This window comes from Diabrotica virgifera, chromosome 3 (genome assembly GCF_917563875.1).
Source record: "Diabrotica virgifera virgifera chromosome 3, PGI_DIABVI_V3a".
Taxonomy (NCBI): Eukaryota; Metazoa; Arthropoda; class Insecta; order Coleoptera; family Chrysomelidae; genus Diabrotica; species Diabrotica virgifera.
This window is the reverse complement of record NC_065445.1, coordinates 52,996,906-53,015,524: the sequence shown is the minus strand read 5'-3', so window position 1 is coordinate 53,015,524 and position 18,619 is coordinate 52,996,906. Positions and strand designations below refer to the sequence as shown.

Here is an 18,619-nt window from a genome sequence, read left to right as displayed (position 1 = left end):
AGGGCGCATCTGTTTTGAGATGGACGTTGAGAGGGGACTCATATTTTTTTGCAGAAATTGCTTGGAAATAACTCATATAATAATAAGTGAGTTATTCTCCCGCTCAAAAAGGTCCGCAACATTGCTTACATAGTCAAAATGTCAAAAAATTAAGAAACAATTCGATTCTTTTCTTCGTTTTTTGATTATAACTTTAAAATTATTCACTTCCGAGAAAAGTTGCATTGACACAAAAGTTGCGTAATTAAATTTACTACAGTATAGGATTGGTTAAAAATTCCTGACGCCGTGGTGGTTAACCGATCTTTATTTTGTAAATTGCAAATAAAAGGTACAGTATTCTTTTATATGTAAAAAAATCAACTTGCTGTCTGCTTTATTTTCAGTCCTGCAACATTTTGGAAAAATGATTTTTTTTTGCGAAAGCTGGATTGCAAAATTTATGAAACCGATTTTAATTAAATTTACAGTATTCTTTTAATGTATAATAAAGTTTTTCTGAGTGAAATATGAAGGTCCTAAGTGTAGCACAAATGTTTGAAAAACATAAAATGCGAATACTTGTTTTTTGCGGTTTCTTCACAATTATTGCTATTTTGCAACAAGGGCGACAATTTTTAAAATTTGTAGCTAATCCCATATTGCAGGAAATTTAATTACGGAACTTTTCTAGTAAATGAATACTTTTAAAGATATAATCAAAAAACAAAGAAAAATATTGAATTTTTCCTTCATTTTTTGACATTTTGATTATTTAAACAATGTTCCGGACCTTTTTGAGTGGAAGTATAACTCAAATATTATTATATGAGTTATTTTCAAGCAATTTCTGTAAAAATATATGAGTCACCTCTCAACATCCAAATGTACTAATATTTTTACAGATGCGCCCTGGTCTATAATGGAAATCCGTTTTCATTAGTTATTGTAGCACTTTAATAGAGTCTTTACTTTTATTAAATCAATGATGATTTTGTGATGATTTAAATTTTATGATAAACAATTATGATGATTTTATATGATTAGAACTGTAGTTTCTAGATATTGAAATCTGATCTCATAACAAAAGGTGTAACAAATAGGGAACTTGCACATTTTTTTTATTAGATAATAATGTTCAGTTTTGTTTAAAAATGAGATTTCCAAAATTTCACGCTTCAAAAACTCGTAATAACTTAGAAATACATATTTAAAGTCTTCAGCGGTATAAAATAGTTCAAACGGCACGTGACGTCACATAGTTTTGCATTAGTTTTTATTATGGTTATATTTCGCTGTGTCTAGGTACACGCTAACGTGTACGCAAATAAAAAAGTTAGGTAGACGCGAATTAAACTTCATCAAGCCAGTGACGTCATTATTTAGCTTGCGCAGTTACTATATATTTTGGTACATGCTATTTTGATATGTTTAGTGTTTGTTTGATGGAAACATATTTGTTAAGGGACGGGAAGCAGAACTATTCAGATGTTTCAAACTTAATTGTAATAAATCAATGTGTATATATAAAAGTATATATTTAGGTTAGCAAAATAATTATATGTATTTAGTTGACATGACATGTAGGTACAAAATATTGTTAAAATAATTTTTATACTTAAGTGAATTATTATAATCAACTATTCTAAATGCAAAATAAGCCACAATTTAACTAAAAAAAATATTTTATTAACGTTTAGACGTCCAAATCGGATGTAATTGTCAAAATACAAAAATTAGTCAGATTAAATAAATTATTGGAAAAAATTTTTTACTAAGCAACAACATTTTTGTTTAATTTAATAATATTTTGTATTTTGACAACGACATCCGGTTTAGAAGTCGAAACGTTAATAAAATCAATTTTTTAGTTAAATTGTGGCTTAGTTCCCATTTAGAATAGTTGATTACAAAAATGCCACAAGGATAATAGCTTTAAAACAAGTTAATTATTATGGTATGGTTTGAAATCAACATATCAGGCACATTTTTGTGAATTTTTTCGACGGTATGGTAGAATTATTTTATTTTTAAATTAAATAAACATATTAAGTACAATTCAAAAAATATTTAAGAAAAAATTCAATCCAAAATATTGAAAAATAAGCCATTGGCAACAAATTTTGGCAGGCAGCTCAAAAAAAATTGATTTTGCGGTGGACATCAGAACTCATCACTGGATCATACGAAACAAAAAATTCAAAAAGATTTAATTAGCTTATGAGTTTCACGAGGTAACAACGTCGTTTTTTATTTTTAATGATTTTTGGTATCACTCAGAAGTCAAAAATACGAAATTTTTGATCAAAATTTTGTGAAAACCAACAGATTTAATATTGTTGAACAAAAAATAAGCACAAAACGAAAAATATCTCGACGTTGTTACCTCACGAAATGTCTAAAGAAAATCTATGCAAAATTTCAGGTAGATCGGTCAAGTAGTTTTTTAGTTACAATGTTCACCGCATTTGAAAAAGCAGTTTTGAGAAAAATGCGTTTAAAGTTTGACAACTGCATCTTCATCTTCTTATTTGTCTGCCAAATCTTAAAGTGATGAACATTGGAATATGTTTTTTGAATTGCGGAGTAATCTACAAAAGAGAAGGCGAACAGTTTTTTAACGTTTCTCACTACGCTCAAGCGTGCTGGCGCGAAGCCGCGGCAAAGCGAGTCGAAAGTAGGGATATTCAACACCCTGTATCTCTGGTAATTTTACTCTGATTATTTTGAAATTTTCAGAGAGTATTCTTGAAAGTATGCACTTTTATTTGAAATAATAAAAAAAAATTAAATATTTCAAACCATACCCCTCCCCCCCCTTAAGATAAAAATTTTTATTGTTGTATTACTTATAAGCCTCTATGAGTATTCCAAATTATAAACCAAATCTGAAGAGGGGTGGAAATTAGGTGTGTTGAGTTGATATGGAATAACCCTGCTGTGCGGTGTTATCCTTGACTAGTTCATGTATCCCTCAAAGAATTCTTCTTTCTGCGATTTTCACATATCTCTGCAACTTGTGTTTATCTGTCTCTTATTTTGTAAGTTAGGCGAGTATATAGATATCTTTTTTCTTGTAACAACTCTGAATACTATTTTACACATTCGTCCATTTGTATTGATTCTATCTTTATCCTTTTAGGGATATTATGTCTGAAGTTCCCCCATGCCTCTCTTACTTTGAGCTTCCAATTACGCTATATATATCTTTATTATAGTTTTTCTGCTCTTTATCTTTTTTGTTTCATCTCTGCTGCTATCTTCTCTTGCATCTGCATTGAGGTCTTCCATCAATATAATTTCTTTCCGAATGTTAGCTAGTGCATCAAGAGTGTATTGACATAATAAACAAAGCAAATGAAACAAGAAAGAAGATTGTATATATATATTTTTTTCATTTTGTTCACATTGGCGTTGAGTTACGAATGAATTAAAATTAACAGTTAGTAAATATTTGGCTAGTATAACAATATAATAGACACACAAGAATTGTTAGTTTGTAAATATCACAAAAATAACCACTTCATTTGCAATTGGGATTATAATAAGCAACAAGAAAGCGCATAGGAACACAATATAAACTAAAAATGAGCAGTTGATGGACATTTAAATTCTCATATCACACCGATTATAAAAATATTTTTTATCGCAAACATATTATTGGCACTTCGCAAATGTAAGATAAAATATGCTGTAATTGTTATAAATTTTAAAAAGTAGTCAAATTTACTGGATCGAAACTGGAACAGGAACGAGTTCTCGTGGGGCTATTAAACATAGTAACCAATCCGAAACATGTCTCATTGGTTAAGTCTCAACTCAGTCGAGAATTGGCCTAAACAGATACGAAACTCATGCTCTAAACAGGCATTTAACCTACAGTTAGACTAGAGTATCATAAATATCAAAATTATGAAGGTATAATATCTTCATCACAGAAACAAAAAAAAATGGGAACTTTAACATTAGAAGTGAATCATCATCGTCATTGGAACCACAGCTCTCTATGAGCCAAAGCCTTCTTTAGAACGTTCCCTCATACCGCATTCCATCCTGTATAGATCTAGCAACTTTTCTCGATCCTTTCTTTCTGGAAGTCTCCCAAGTTGTATAGGTACCTAAGTTTCGGTCTACCTCTAGTATTTCGCCCCACTGGTCTTCTTCAGTCACATACTTTTCTCACCGTCGCACCTCTCTCCCTCCATCTAAAGTGTGCTACCTTAATAAATTTTACAACATTAGCTTCCCGAAAGCTTCTATATAACTCTGTGGCGTTTACGCCCTAAAACCTGCTCTTTTAGTCCCCAATATTCTTCTTATAATCTTATATTCCCACATATATTCTCGTATGAAACACTTGCAGCTCTTGGCCATTCTGTGTAGTGACCACGTTTGATCTCTGTATGTTAAAACTGGTCTTATTATTGTTTTTTTACATCAGTTTAATTTTTCTTGGAAGTTTTGAGTCCACTTGTCTTCTCAGGCTATAGTCACTCTTATTGGCAAGGACCATTCTCCTTTTGATTTTTTCGCTGACGTTGTTCTTAGTCAGTAACGAACCTGGCATGTAAATGTGTCGTCCACACCTTTTAACTCCATATTGTTAATTATTAGCCTAGGTGTCTGGTTACCAGACTTATAGGGCCGATTTCTCATGTCGAGTTCAACTCAAGTTTAACCTGGACTTTTGGGGAACTACAGTTTTTGACGTTTAACTGTGGTTCACTGGAAGTTCAGCTTAAACTCGAGTTGAACTTAATATGAGAAATTCGACCATACACACATACATTTCGCTTTTTGAAAGCTTCTGTCAAGTACTCTGTGGAGCTGATTATGTCAATGCCGTCTGCATATCCAACCACTTGTCCAGATTTGTTAAATATTGTTCCACTTGTATTAATCTGGTACTCACAAATAATGTATTCCAGTGCAAACTTAAAAAATATGGGTGTGAGTGTTAGTTCCGTTAGTTTAACAATCTGTAATGGTACTTAGAATTCTACCATAACCTGGAACAGTTAGAAGTGAGTGTTTTGTTCACAGAATGGAGATTTTGCTATAACAACAAGCAAAATACCATTTGAGAACATAATTGCTAATGTTGACTCGGGAATTCTTGAATTACCGCAGGATATACCGGCAGTTGAGAGAGGTGTATGTCACTTTTGGCACACTTTGGATGGACAATCATGCTCCACCTACATAACAGTTCCTCGCGCCTAGTGACTCACTTGTTGATCAAGTTAAAGGAATACTTACGCGGAGCTAAGTCAAGGAAGAGATGAAACACTTCCTCAACGGGTTGGAGGCGGACATTGGGATACGGAATATGAAGCACTGTCTGCAAAAATGCGTATAAAAATATGGCGATTGTGTAGAAAAATAGAGCAATTTTTTTTCCTTCCAACGATGTAAATTTCTGAAAATGAACAATATTGTCTATTTGTAAAATTGGCAAGAACCTTACTTCTGGATCAATCCTCGTAGAACAGTTTGCATTATTACGAATTTAGAATCCCGAAAACCAACGCAGATGGAGCGTTATTTAAACAATAACTCGAATCACCATCCTAAACAGCGCGAGCGCATTCTAAATTAATTTTATTAACTTTGTCTTGCTTTTGCCTTTACGAACAATGTTCTAGTGGTTACATACTACTACTGCTGTAAGTTCTTCAGTCCAAAAATTACCAGACGAATCGATGATTAAAATATGAACAATTCCCACAGATCCTGGAGTGCATATTATCATCATTATCAGTGGCATTAAAATTCTTTGTGAATCTTTGCCGCATTTACTTTTGCCTTTTAACTCTTGTCAATTCTGTGCCACTACTTTCTATCTCACTCTTATTTTCTCCAGATCCTTTCTGATTGAATTTTTCCACCGATTTCTACTCTGTGACAGCTCTTTTTCCCACATGCTCTTAGTGTAGTGCACACGACGGTTACAAATAGATTCTCGAGGAAGAAACAACAAACGGTCATCAGAAGGGGCTAAAGAGGACCAACACAGTTACACTCAGATAAAGACACCAAAGTGGCTAATACACTAGAAAAAAAAGGCACAAACGATAATTGTGATTAGCAGTATTAGAGGTATTGGAATTTTACAAGAGCTATGAGTCATGCCGATTTAGTACACAAGTTTACGTGCAATTTTCAAGGTCATAGCTCTTATCAAAATCCATTACCTATACCCAGTGCTGTTTTTGTGACGGTACGCGCCGGTACGGCGTACCGGTACCTTTTGGGACAAAAAATAAAAAAAGACAATACATTATAGACAAATTCCTGAATTTTTTCGTTGCTCCCAAATAGCTTTAAAACGCCCTCATTGAGGCTAAATTTAAAAAGCTTTCCTGGCCCCCCTTATGAACACTTTCCAGACCCCCCGGAACATTGCGTACCGGAACCTATATTGTTACAAAAACGACACTGCCTATACCACAAACGAGATAATTGAAAATCTCGGGAAATCAGTCTAAATCGAAACAATTTCCAGTCTCATAAATTTATAGTCACAGTGTGTTGAACATTTCCTGATATTAAGAAAACACAACTGGGTAAAGTGAAAACACAATAGAAAGCTTTTACTTTCAAATCTATATAGTATTTCCAGAATTTATATTTTTAAAACTTGATGTAATAGTCGTTTGGTTTTTTACATATGTAATATATAAAACGGAGATATTATTTAAAATCCATCAACTTTAACATAACTCATAAAAGGGTTACATACTTACATGTTACTTTACCACACAACCTAAGAAATTATTGCAAAACCAACAACAGTCTCTAAATACACTAATTGAAAAGCAATCAAACATAAATAACATAACATAACTTAAAACTGATATGTGAAAAAGCTGCAACATACCTCTAAAACTAAATCCACATGATTACATAAAATCAAATTTAAAATTTCTTTTTTATTGGTATTCTTAAAATTATACTGATAGCACTAATATAATGCGTTGGTCTGTGCAATAAAAAGCACGCAGAGCGGGACTTTAGCTCATAAACATATATATTAACATAGACAGAGTGTCATGTTGAGCGAAGTGCAGACCATCTTTTTTTTGCTCAATGCTGTTTCACTCTTACGCATAGTAAAGCTGCGACAGTAGTCCTCCCCTTCTGTATTCTGTGTCAATACTCCCACTTAGTTTCATTTTAGTTTCTTAATACAATGTGCTAGAAAGAGATACCGCAAACCTGTCAAGAGATATTGTCGTCAAGCGCGGGGGTAGGCTCAGTCTATGTTAATCCATTCGCTGCCGATCGAAGAGGATGGAACTCAGTTAGGAGCCATTTTGTTGAACGGCACCTAACTGAAGTAACTGTATAACTCGCTGGCGCGTGAACGGCACCTGACTGAAGTAACCACATCACGCGCTGGCGCGTGATCGGCTGCATATGGGTTAATATATACGTACAGTCCTCTCTCTCTATAACGATTTGCAAGGAACAGGAGAGATCGTTAGAGAGACAAAATTCGTTAATGTAATAATAATTATACTGTACTAAATAACATATTTTAATTTAAAATAGGTTAACTTTTAATAATACGTAAAGTACTTCAACCGAGAGTACTTTACGCTTCTTCGAAAACATGTCGACTGTTCACAGACTGAGATACAACCAAAACTGGAAGTGAGAAGTCATCAATAGATGACAACATCTGTGTGAAAACAATAAGGCACACCGCCCGAACGATAAAAGCATGTTCCTCAACTTTCTGTACACAGGATTGCAATTTGAACCACCAAATTTTTGCTAAATGTTATACAGTGGTCAACAAAATGCATCACTTACTAATCCATTTTTATCAAGCTACACCTACGCAAGAGGATTGTTACTTATTCCCTCTGTCCCTATTAAGTGTTATCTTTAATTGGTAAAATTCGCACGGTTTAGTTGTCGGCCAAACGCAAAAGGTTATCAGTTGTTTCTTGAAAAGTGAGGTCATCGACTATTGAACGCTAAAAAGAGATCGCTATAAAGAGAGAACGATATCGGTATAGAGAAAGAATTAATAAATTAATTGTCCTTATGACGAACCAAACAACGATGAGTATTTTCATCGTTATAGAGAAATTATCGTTATATAGGGAATCGTTATAAAGAGAGACTACTGTATATGCTTTAGCCGCTTGCATAAACTGACATATACATAACCTAAATTATTGTTTTCCAAACACTTTCCACTGCAGTCAATATAATCGGTTCGAAAATAAATATTAGTAAAACCGAGTCCATGAGAATAAATGCAGAGAACAACACATTATTTACTATCAACAACATGCAGATTGAAAATGTGGAAAGCTTTACGTATCTTAGAAGTGTCATAATAGAAAACGGATGTACAAGAGGACAAGAGACAATATTTGTATGAGGATATGAAAAGCTCAACAAGCATTCAGCATGCTCAACCCTGTTTGGAGGCCTGGCGAGTGTACTACAAGGACAAAGATCCAAATATTCCAGTCAAATTTCATGTCTGATTTCTATGGAAGTGAAACCTGGAAAGTGACAAAAACCCTCACGGACAAACTGCAGGTCTTTGTTTTTGTTAACAAAAAATGTCTACGAAGAATTGTTTGTATTTTCTGCCAAGTACTCTAGAAAGTTTCTGGCCATATTTGAAGTCTTATAAAAATTGATTCCGCCATATACGAAGAACTTTGACGGGGCCAAATAGATCTCGTCCCGCAGGTAATGTATTAATTTTCTTAAATGGATCACCCTATGTTATGATGTTATTAGAAAAAAACTTCAACTGTTAAATATTATTGATATGGGAATAAACTGCAATTTATTGATATTGGATTCAAGGTAAAAACCCAAGTTTTTCCTGATATATTTATTGCCTAATAATACTATGTTACATTATGTTAATACTACTAGTAACCTTAGGAATACCAACTGGTACAAAACAATATAATTGTGGTAATTCTTACACTAGGAACAAAATAATCAACCTCAAAATATAGGAATTAGTAAATAATACTTTGGAAAAATTGTCATTGTTACGATTGTCAGTCTAAGACAACACACACAGTCACATTATTTATGTTATATAATACTACTTAACTGAAATAATTCAGAAATGTTTTAATAATTATTTTATACTAAATCCAGTCTTTTTGGAAGATATATAGAAATCAAAATACAAGTTTACTGGTTTCCTTAACATATTTTTTCTTTTTGACCAGTGTTCTTTTAAATATTTCAAATTAAACAAACAACTAAAAAATATATCTTAGAATTAAAAAAAAAACAATGTCAGAAGCTAGGCATAAGTACTATATTGATAAATGCCAAGGCATTTGGAAAGCACCACTAGGTTTATGCAATGTGACTGTAAGTGAATGAAAGTCATAAAAAATTCAGCTTATCAAGTTGCTCTTAAACCTATATAAACATAGTCCATTTATTCACGGGTTTTGCTCCGGATTTTAAAGAACCACCTAAATTTTAAAGAATTTTAAAGAACCACCATCAGGATTGACATGCAATTTGGCATACACATAGCTAACATATGTTAGCTAAATTTCATGTCAATCCAAGCGATTCTTTAAAATTCGGAGGTTTTGCACTATTTTACCGTGAGTGAATGGACTAACAGATTCAAACAAAATGATAATTAAATATCATAATAATCTGCCTTTGAATAAAAATTAATAAGTAGAAAATCATACTTCCAGTCGTGTTCCAGTACAAATTTAGGTGCAAAATAATTATCCTGGTACTTGTGTGCTCTTGTAAGCTCGGTTTTCCCATCTATATACACTCCGTTCTCAATAAGATCTTCTATATAACTATTATCTACTTTTTGGTGATCTATTTTATCCCAGTTTATCACATTTTTCGGCTTAGTCGCTAAAAACTCTACAATTTTGGCAGGATCATTGCAGTATTCACAGTACCATCCCCCAAAATGGTTTAGATCTCCCAAGGTTAGACCTAAAATAAAAAATCATTTACTTAGCATAAGGAATATTAGCTTACCTCAGCTTAGTACCATCTTTTTAATTTCAGTACTTAAATTACATCTCAACTGAACTAACTTTTCTTCATTATTGATATTTTATGGACTTTACGGTCTTTAATAGTTTTTTCTTTTTGACATATATTTTAGTCATGTTGTGACTGGCTGATTGACATTAAAAAAACATAAGGAAATAATATATACCAAAGATGAGCCATGAGTTGAAAAACATGGATTGAAAGATCATGTGAAATGCATTATTGAAGTGATTTTTTTTTGAAAACTATTGTATAAGTTAATGTGTGTTGCTCTAACTAAAAAGGTCCTGCCCTTCAAAATGGTTGATTGTTACTTTTTAAAATGGTAGAACAGAAATTGTCACCAACAAAAGAAGTCTATAATTTCTCATTGGGATGATCAAAGCTAAAAGGGGACAGTGTAACAAGCTACCTGACTATTAGAGTGCCAGACATTGGAACATTCTTGCATGCCAGTGTAAACAGAAATTATTATCCCAATGATCAGATTGGCAGAAATCTCGTTTTGTTGCATAAACTGCTGATTTTTTTTATAAATTATAACCTTTGAAGTATTTTTTTGAAAAATTAAAACTGGTTAACACCTTGGCTGTGCTACGAGACAAATATACCTCGTCTTTCACTAATGGTTGGCTGCATCGATTGTGTCGTAACACACTGTGCCAAAGGTTCACTACAGGACATATATGCCTAGTAACACACTCAATCTAACTTTATAAACATCTCTAAACCCAGTTAAGGTGTTAATAAGGTAGGAATTTTTAAAAATGAATTCAGAATACTGAAGACACATCAACAATAATATTCAAAAAATAATGACTATATTTTACTAACCTTTATATGCTGGACTAGAAAGTGTTTTGTTATCTGTAAGTAGCTTAACTTTATTATTAAAGGATTCCTTGAGAAATGAGACAGTTGATGCACCTCCTCCTGTGATGGTTTTACCAGGGTGTTTCCAGAAAAATCCAAAAACAGACCATCGATATCTAAATTTTATAGGCTGTGGCCAATGATCGTGGAATTTTAAGAAAACTAGAGCATCTTTGTTAGGCAGTTCATTTATATCACTTGAAAGAATTATATCATCATTTCTTATGTTCTTTAAATAGTTTTTCACCTTCTTCCATAAATTTTCACCATCATCTTGGATATACAGGATTTTGTTTTGGTATTCCTTACAAAAATTGCTGTCTAATTTGTTTTGAAGAAAATTTGACTCTTCGTCTTCATATAGAATAAAAAGGTCTACTACTTCTCCTGTAAATAACAGTTAAATTATCACAGGTAACAAAAAAAAAAATAGATGAGTGGTTAGTTGTGTGTAATAATAGTTTGCAGAGGAAAACTAAAAGATAAGATTTTAAATATTAAAAGAGGAAAGGGAATGAATGAAAATTCATTTTTTATTTAAACGGTATGGATGAAATTATTAAAACATGCACTACAAGGAGTAAAAAATTTGAATGTAGGGTATAGAAATCTACAAGAGTCGAAATCTTGGAAGGAGTATTTGGCCACGATATGGTGCTAATTGGAAAAACTAAAAACAAACTTCAGAATAATTTGGAATTATGGAAAGATGTACTTACTGAAAACGGAATGAAGATAAATATAAACAAAACGAAAGTTACGCATATAGGAGAAACAAGGGAAGAACTTAATATAGGAATTGAAGGAACAAGTTAAAACTTTGACATACTTCGGAGTAATTATAGAGAAAAAAGGGTCTCTAGAAGCAGAAATCAATAGCAGAGTAGAGAAAATGCTACAGCTGTACTGCCATCCTCAATTAAAACATGGCATCTCCAAAAAAATTAAAAATCCAGTTTTTGCTACATGTGGTTTCCTTGTGGCCTTATTTATGCTTCTGCAATGTCTGAAAGCCGTATAATTTTATTTACTACCAAAATAAACAAATTGGAATATGACCATTCCAGGTCACGTGACTTTCGACACCGTTGCTGAGGTGCAAAAATTGTGATTTTGGTGTTATTTTTGCTATTTTCTCGCCTTATTATAAAAAATCTGTGGTTTAACTACAAAAATTTCAAATATTGGATATAGGACACCCTCGTAGGGGATGCAAAAACCCGGTATAATCAGAAAATCAGTTTTCTTGGCCCATATCGTCGTTCTGTTTACAGTGTATTGTGATTTAAAACATTTCGGTCTTTAAATGCGGCTGGTATAATAAAAAAACTTACTCTATCTCTTTTACCTTTACTGGAACACTTAAAACTGAACAAAACGCTGGTATTTTAATCATATTCTTAAATTAAACAATGGTTTTCTACACTTAACCTAGTTTGTTTACAATATTTTGCCCACCAGTCGCTGTCAAATGACGTCACCCTGGAATGGTCTATAGCAGAGGTTCTCAATCTTTTTAAGTCAGGTACCACCAAATACTTTTTATTATTTTTGGTACCACCTAACTAAAATACCTGTCTAGCTAGGTGATCTAATTAACTATAATTGTGCCAATGGTGGTGCTGATTTTGGCTGTTTTAAGTTTTGCGTACCACCTCAAATAATGAAATGTACCACCAGTGGTACATGTACCACAGATTGAGAACCGCTGGTCTATAGAGTCCCGAGAAAAAAACTTTGAGAGCCGATTTCTCGGTTTTAAGTTGGCTGCACATACCGTGTTTTATTTGAGGATGGTGTATCACACAATGAACAAAAAATAAATATCATACAATACAAAAATTAAAGTTTTCAAAGCAGCTTATAGATCTGTTCTGACTTTTAGCAGTGAATAATGGGTACTAAGGAACAGCAAATACAAGGTGTTATACACGGAAGATACAAGGTGTTTACGAGGATCATATTAAAAGAAATACAAAAATACCTTACCATTAGTGACTAATGCACAAAATATACTCACGGACAAAAATATTGCATATCGACGGCGGAAAGACAGGACCTCGTAACTGAAAAATTTGTATAAAATGAGTTACTTTGGTTTTTCGCTTTAGAATAAGTGTATCGGCACCTATTAAACAGCGGTTACAGCTGGGAAAGCTTCCGGAAATTTTCCCAGCTGTAACCGCTGTTTAATAGGTGCCAATACACTTATTCTAAAGCGAAAACTGAAGTAACTCATGTTATACAAATTTTTCAGTTATGAGGTCCTGCCTTTCCACCGTCAATATGCATGTGGAATTAAATTTTTTGTACTGATATCCTTAGTCTTCCTGTATCATAGAAATATTATATCTTTTCTGAATGCGATGTTTTAAAGTATCATTTAAATGCTATAATCGGATTTAAATCTGATTATATGCTGGCCAGTATAATTTTTAAATTTAATCTCATCAAGGTAAGTATGCACTATGCTAACGGCATGAAGACGCACATTAGCACCAATATGACTTTCAAATGGCAAAACATCATCTTCTAAAATGTTTTCCAAGTACATATCAGTTGGCATTCGCCTAATCACCTCCACATGTTCGGTATGCCCTTTTAAAGCAATACAGCTCTATAGCACTGCCACCACCACCAAAACTAATGCTCTGTATGAAGTTACAACTGACATACTGTTCGCCAACTCTTCTGTAGACGAAGTTTTGTAAATCTTGCTTCCACATGGTAAACAGTACATGCCAGATGTAGCCTCATACAGAGTGTTAATTTTGGTGGTGGCAACATAGTGCTATGGAGTGGTATTTCTTAGAAAGGAGAGACTGAACCTGTGGAGGTGATTGTGTGAATGACAGCTGATACATACTTTAAAAACATTTTAGAAGATCATGTTTTGCCACTTGCCAGACATATTGGATAACAAATTCATGTTAATGCACCATACTGAAAACATACCTTCATGAGATTCAATCTAAAAAATTATATTGGCCACCATATAGCCCATATTAAATTTAAATCTGATTGTACCCTTTATATGATACAACAAAACATAGCATTCGGAAAAGAAATCATATTTCTATGAGACTGGGGGAGGCATAAGAAATTTTATTCCACACGTTAATTTCAAAATATGCAATATTTTTTTTTTGAGTGTATAATGATAATGAGGAATTGTAGAGACTGTATAGATTAATTTGTTTTATTGTAAATTAGGTAGTTGGTGTGGTAATGAATGCAGTGAAATGCATGAAATTATTGTCACAGTAAAGAACAGAAAATTGGCTTACATCAGCCACATTATGGGTAAACTAAATTCGCTCTACCGAGATTCACTTTGACACATTCGGAATAGGAAACATACAACACAAAAATTCCTACCTCACACTACTAACTGCTAAAATCAACTTAATCTTTCATTAAAAAAGAATAATTATTCGAAATAGTGGGAGTGTCTACTAATGTCATAAAATTTTGTGGAGTTTATTTCTACAAAATATTTTTATTTTGTCCCGAGTTTTGTCCAATAAATAATTTGCTCATTTGTTATAATACATTATAATGGTGTAAATAAATAATTATTGATTGTCGTAAGGTTTATGTTATTTTTATGCCTGTTTACTATTAATAATATTGGCTATGAGCAGGTGCGTTAGTTGTGTAGTAATTTCCAGTCACTTCTGACAACTGAACCACAGTATATAGAGGTTCCACAGTAAAACCACTCCTCTGTCGGCGCTTTGATGTCAAGAAGTAATACCGGCAGTACGCAATTAGTAATTCACCAGTGGTGGATGCAGGTTTTCCCTTTTAAAACCCGTATATTTCTTGATGACTAGCAATGCAAGAGTGGGGCAAAAGCGACTAAGAACATTGCGCGGTCGCCATGTGTGACTACAGATTTTACTTCCAATTTTTCGGAGAGTGGTTCTACTGTCCCTCTTTATACTGTGACTGAACTTTCCAAAAAAGAAACTACTAACGTCAGTGTCAAAGTGAATCTCGATAGAGCGAATTTAGTAGGTATAATAGTAAATTCTGACTTGTACAGTTGATTCTACAAGGTAAGATTGAGGATAAGAGAGGTCCTGGATGTAGATGTATATCCTGGCTGGTCAAGCTTAAGAAATGGATTGGTCTAATGTCAATTGACCTATTTCGAGGTGCTGTGAATAAATAAGATGGGTCAATGTGGTCACCAACAAGATGGGTCAATGTGGTCAAAAATATTACTCGAAGATCAAAAACATCACCTTTAGATAGGGTTACCATATGTCCGGATTTCGTCCGGACAGTCCGGATTTGAAAGACATGTCCAGATTGGCGTCCGGATATAAGAAATGTCCGGATTTTTTCTTTACTAAAAAAATGGAAAATACTTGGCCCAACGGTGGGAAATTTCATTCTGCGCTAAATCAAATGGTTAAGGCTACAAGGCTACTTGGAAAGAGATGGAAGAGAGCGCTTTAACTATAGTCAGCGTTGTACCGAATTCTGTCAATGTGGATGAATTATTTGATGAGCGCTCGTCACTTCTCGAAGTTCTAAAAAAGCTGAAACCTAAATTATGGACTTTACTACCTAAAGAAGAAACCAAAAACACTCATTACAAATGACAAGAAATATTTGAAGCATTTTCTAAAAGCAACGTTTCCTTGAACGAATATTTTTAAAATAGTAGAATTCACCTTTTGTCTGTCTGGTACTTCGGCTCCTGCTGAACGTATCTTTTCAATGATGCATTTTATATGGACGGCTGAAAGAGGAAGATTATCTCTGCCTGTTGTAAAGGAGCTTCTCAATATTAAAGCAAATTATGTAATGTCATGTTCCGAATTCCATAAGAAAATAAAAAATGAGAAGCCACTTTTGAGAAAAATTATGTCTTCTCAAAAGTACGAAAGAAGAACAGATGAAGAACATCCTATCCCTGGGACCAGTACAGACTAAGAATTTCGCATATATGTACAATGTAGAGGTAGCAACACTCACGGTCAAATTCACATTTTCTACAACTCCTTGTACTCTTGTACTACCCCCTGTCCGGATTTGACCTTAATAAATTATGGTAACCCTACCTTTAGAGGAAGAATGAATGCAGTTATTTTCAAGTTTTGAAATTTAAATTTTATATATAAACAACCAATATCATACCTAAATCATTAATTCTCATATCTGCCAAATATTCTGAAAATTTATTGACTTTGAACAGATATATCAATCTCCGTTCAAATGTTCTCGGTCCTTTAATTTTGTAAGGCTTTTTACTTGCTATGACGGCTCTCCACATCACCTCAGGTATACCACAATCGTTTCCATGCCATCCGGGAAGACAAGTGCATTTCCAATTTACTCCTTGGGATATCTTCATGGATTCCAAGTCTGTACCATTTTTAAAACATAAACTAGAGTTAAAATCAATATAACTTTGTCTGGTATTAACGGTTTTTAATATGATATTGCTTTTCAGTACATGATATGTCATTTGAGTGTCTCCTAAATCATCCTCACTTTTTAGGAATCTTACGCCATTTTCGGGGGTTTTCGAGTTAGGTCTCAATTGTGAATAGAAGTAAATTATTATTAGGAACAATTGGCATAATATTAGTATCCATACGGATATTCTCTTAAGGTTAAAACGAAAGATATACATTTATTTTCTTAGCAGCTACATAACCTTAAATTTAGTTCTGAAAACTAAGACGAAAACCGAAAGTGATGTTAGAAATTGGCCTATAGGATTATTTTCCGACCTTTTTGCTATTAATTTCATTATTACATTGGAACACTTAATACAAGTAGGGAAACACCCCTATTTTAATTTTGAATTAAGTTCGCATTTTCGGCAGGAGTCAAAGCAAAAGCAGCTGTAAATTGACAGAAATGACAGTTAACGTTGACAGAAACAGATGCTTCACTTCAGTCTGCTATGTTCAGAATCTTTAATAAAAAATGTAGAGGGATCAGTTATTTTTTACCAGTTTTTTTACAGAACCGTATTGAGGTTAGAAATATTAAAGATTCGAATTTATCATAGGGCTAAATAAGATTTAAACGGTAATATGTGATTCAGTTATATTATTTTACATCAGTGTATATGTGAAAAAAATTGATTTAACGCAAAAATCATTTACAGATATTTTAAAAGGTATATAAGGTAACTGATGAAAAATCCTTGAAGATTTTGATAGCTTTTTTTTGAAGATAGATACAGCCGATTTTGCTTTGTTTTTTTTTACAATTCTAAAAAGTGAAAAATATTACATGCCTATAAAAGGTTTCTTATATGTACCTACCTACATTTTAGAGAAAAATGGTTCAAATAAAAGTAGTACATTCTTTCACAGTTTTCGCTGTAGATTTCAAAGAACCACGTGGATTGACATGAAAGCCCTTGAAGAAACGTCAACCTCACCACCCAAAATCATCATCAATTGCCCAAAAAATATAAAAAGTATTGAAAACCTCCACTTTTCACCTTCCGTAACTCTGGAACCGTTGATTTTATAACAATTATTTATCGGACCTTTTTTGTTTTAACTTTAATGTAGAACATTTTTGTATAGAACATTGTTTACGTTAAGGCATAGTTTTAGAAATATTGACGAAAAACGTAAAAACATTACTAATTTACCGACTTCTCCCCCATCTCCCCCTCAACCGGACGCTCAAAATGGTGTAACTTTTTACTGAACCATATGTGGACCATATAGAACAATTTGGTGTTGAAGGAAAACTTCTATTTTGGATGTCTGGGTTAGACCTTTTTTGGACCAATTATACTATACTACCTCCGTAACTTTGGAACCGTTCATTTTAGAAGGATTATGCATAGGACCTTTTTTTATTTCACATTTAATGTAGAACATTTTTGTATAGAAGGTTGTTCATGATAAACCGCATAGTTTTAGAAATATTGACGAAAAGCGTAAAAAACTAGGAATTTACCGATTTCTCCTCCCTCTCCCCCCCCCCCCCCAAACCCGACGCTCAAAATGGTGTGAGTTTTTTCTGAACATTATGTGGACCATATAGAACAATTTGGTGTTGGAGGATAACTTCCACTTTGGATGTCTGGGTTATGCCATCTTTTGGATCAATTGTATCATACTACAGAGGCTTCAAGTTAGAAACGACCCTATTCATATACAGCAACTCGCATACATAATATTAAGAAAAATAAATATATGGAATATATTCAGAAATTGAATTAATAATGCCATGCTATTATATTTATTATACGCGACGTTTGACAGTTCAAAGTTGTTGATGTTTTGCGCCGCACCCTAAATTTTTCAAGTTACGTATGTATGAATGCAAATAATGTGTGAAAATAATATATTGGTGTTTTTAGTAAATGCATTTATTATAATTTTTGTGTCATTGGATTTGTCTTCGTTGGGAATAGGACAATTAGTATTAAAATATGATGAAAAGAAAATCAAACATTTGTGTAGAAAATCTGACGTTTTTTTAGATTCTCTACGATTCATCAAGGAAAAAGTAATTGCGGGGAGGTTACAGTTCATAAAAGATGACGTATTAACGCTATTTTTAATTTTTGGTATTATTTTAAGTATTAAAATTAGTTTAATAAATAAAATTTAAATAAAAATACAATTAAATTGTTTAAAATACATTTATTTCCTTGAAATCATAATAATCGAAGTATAACTTCTTACGTGTGTACAAAGTACACACAATTTTTTTTTAGCTTTTTTCTTCTTTGACTGGGATA

At 33.0% G+C, this 18,619-nt stretch overlaps 2 protein-coding genes across 2 annotated transcripts in view; one reads left to right on the top strand and one right to left on the bottom strand.

The window, feature by feature from the left end:
* The window catches only part of LOC114349173 (UDP-N-acetylglucosamine--dolichyl-phosphate N-acetylglucosaminephosphotransferase), a 41,881-nt gene that overhangs the window by 12,365 nt on the left and 10,897 nt on the right, over positions 1 to 18,619 (top strand). The window lies entirely within an intron of this gene.
* LOC114349159 (beta-1,4-mannosyl-glycoprotein 4-beta-N-acetylglucosaminyltransferase) lies at positions 3,350 to 16,771 on the bottom strand. Its single transcript, XM_028299555.2, has 3 exons — positions 16,036 to 16,771; positions 10,846 to 11,271; positions 3,350 to 9,948 (listed from the first exon to the last, which is right to left on the bottom strand). The coding sequence occupies exons 1-3, from the start codon at positions 16,532 to 16,534 to the stop codon at positions 9,629 to 9,631; spliced, it is 1,245 nt and encodes a 414-aa protein (XP_028155356.2). The 5' UTR covers positions 16,535 to 16,771; the 3' UTR covers positions 3,350 to 9,628.

Coding starts and splice junctions, on each gene's coding strand:
- LOC114349159 (XM_028299555.2), bottom strand. CDS start 16,534: ATGTATATCTTTCGTTTTAACCTTAAGAGAATATCCGTATGGATACTA. Junction 11,272..16,035: donor TATGAGAATTAATGATTTAG/GTATGATATTGG, acceptor TGTTATTTACAG/GAGAAGTAGTAGACCTTTTT. Junction 9,949..10,845: donor TTCTAGTCCAGCATATAAAG/GTTAGTAAAATA, acceptor TTTTTATTTTAG/GTCTAACCTTGGGAGATCTA.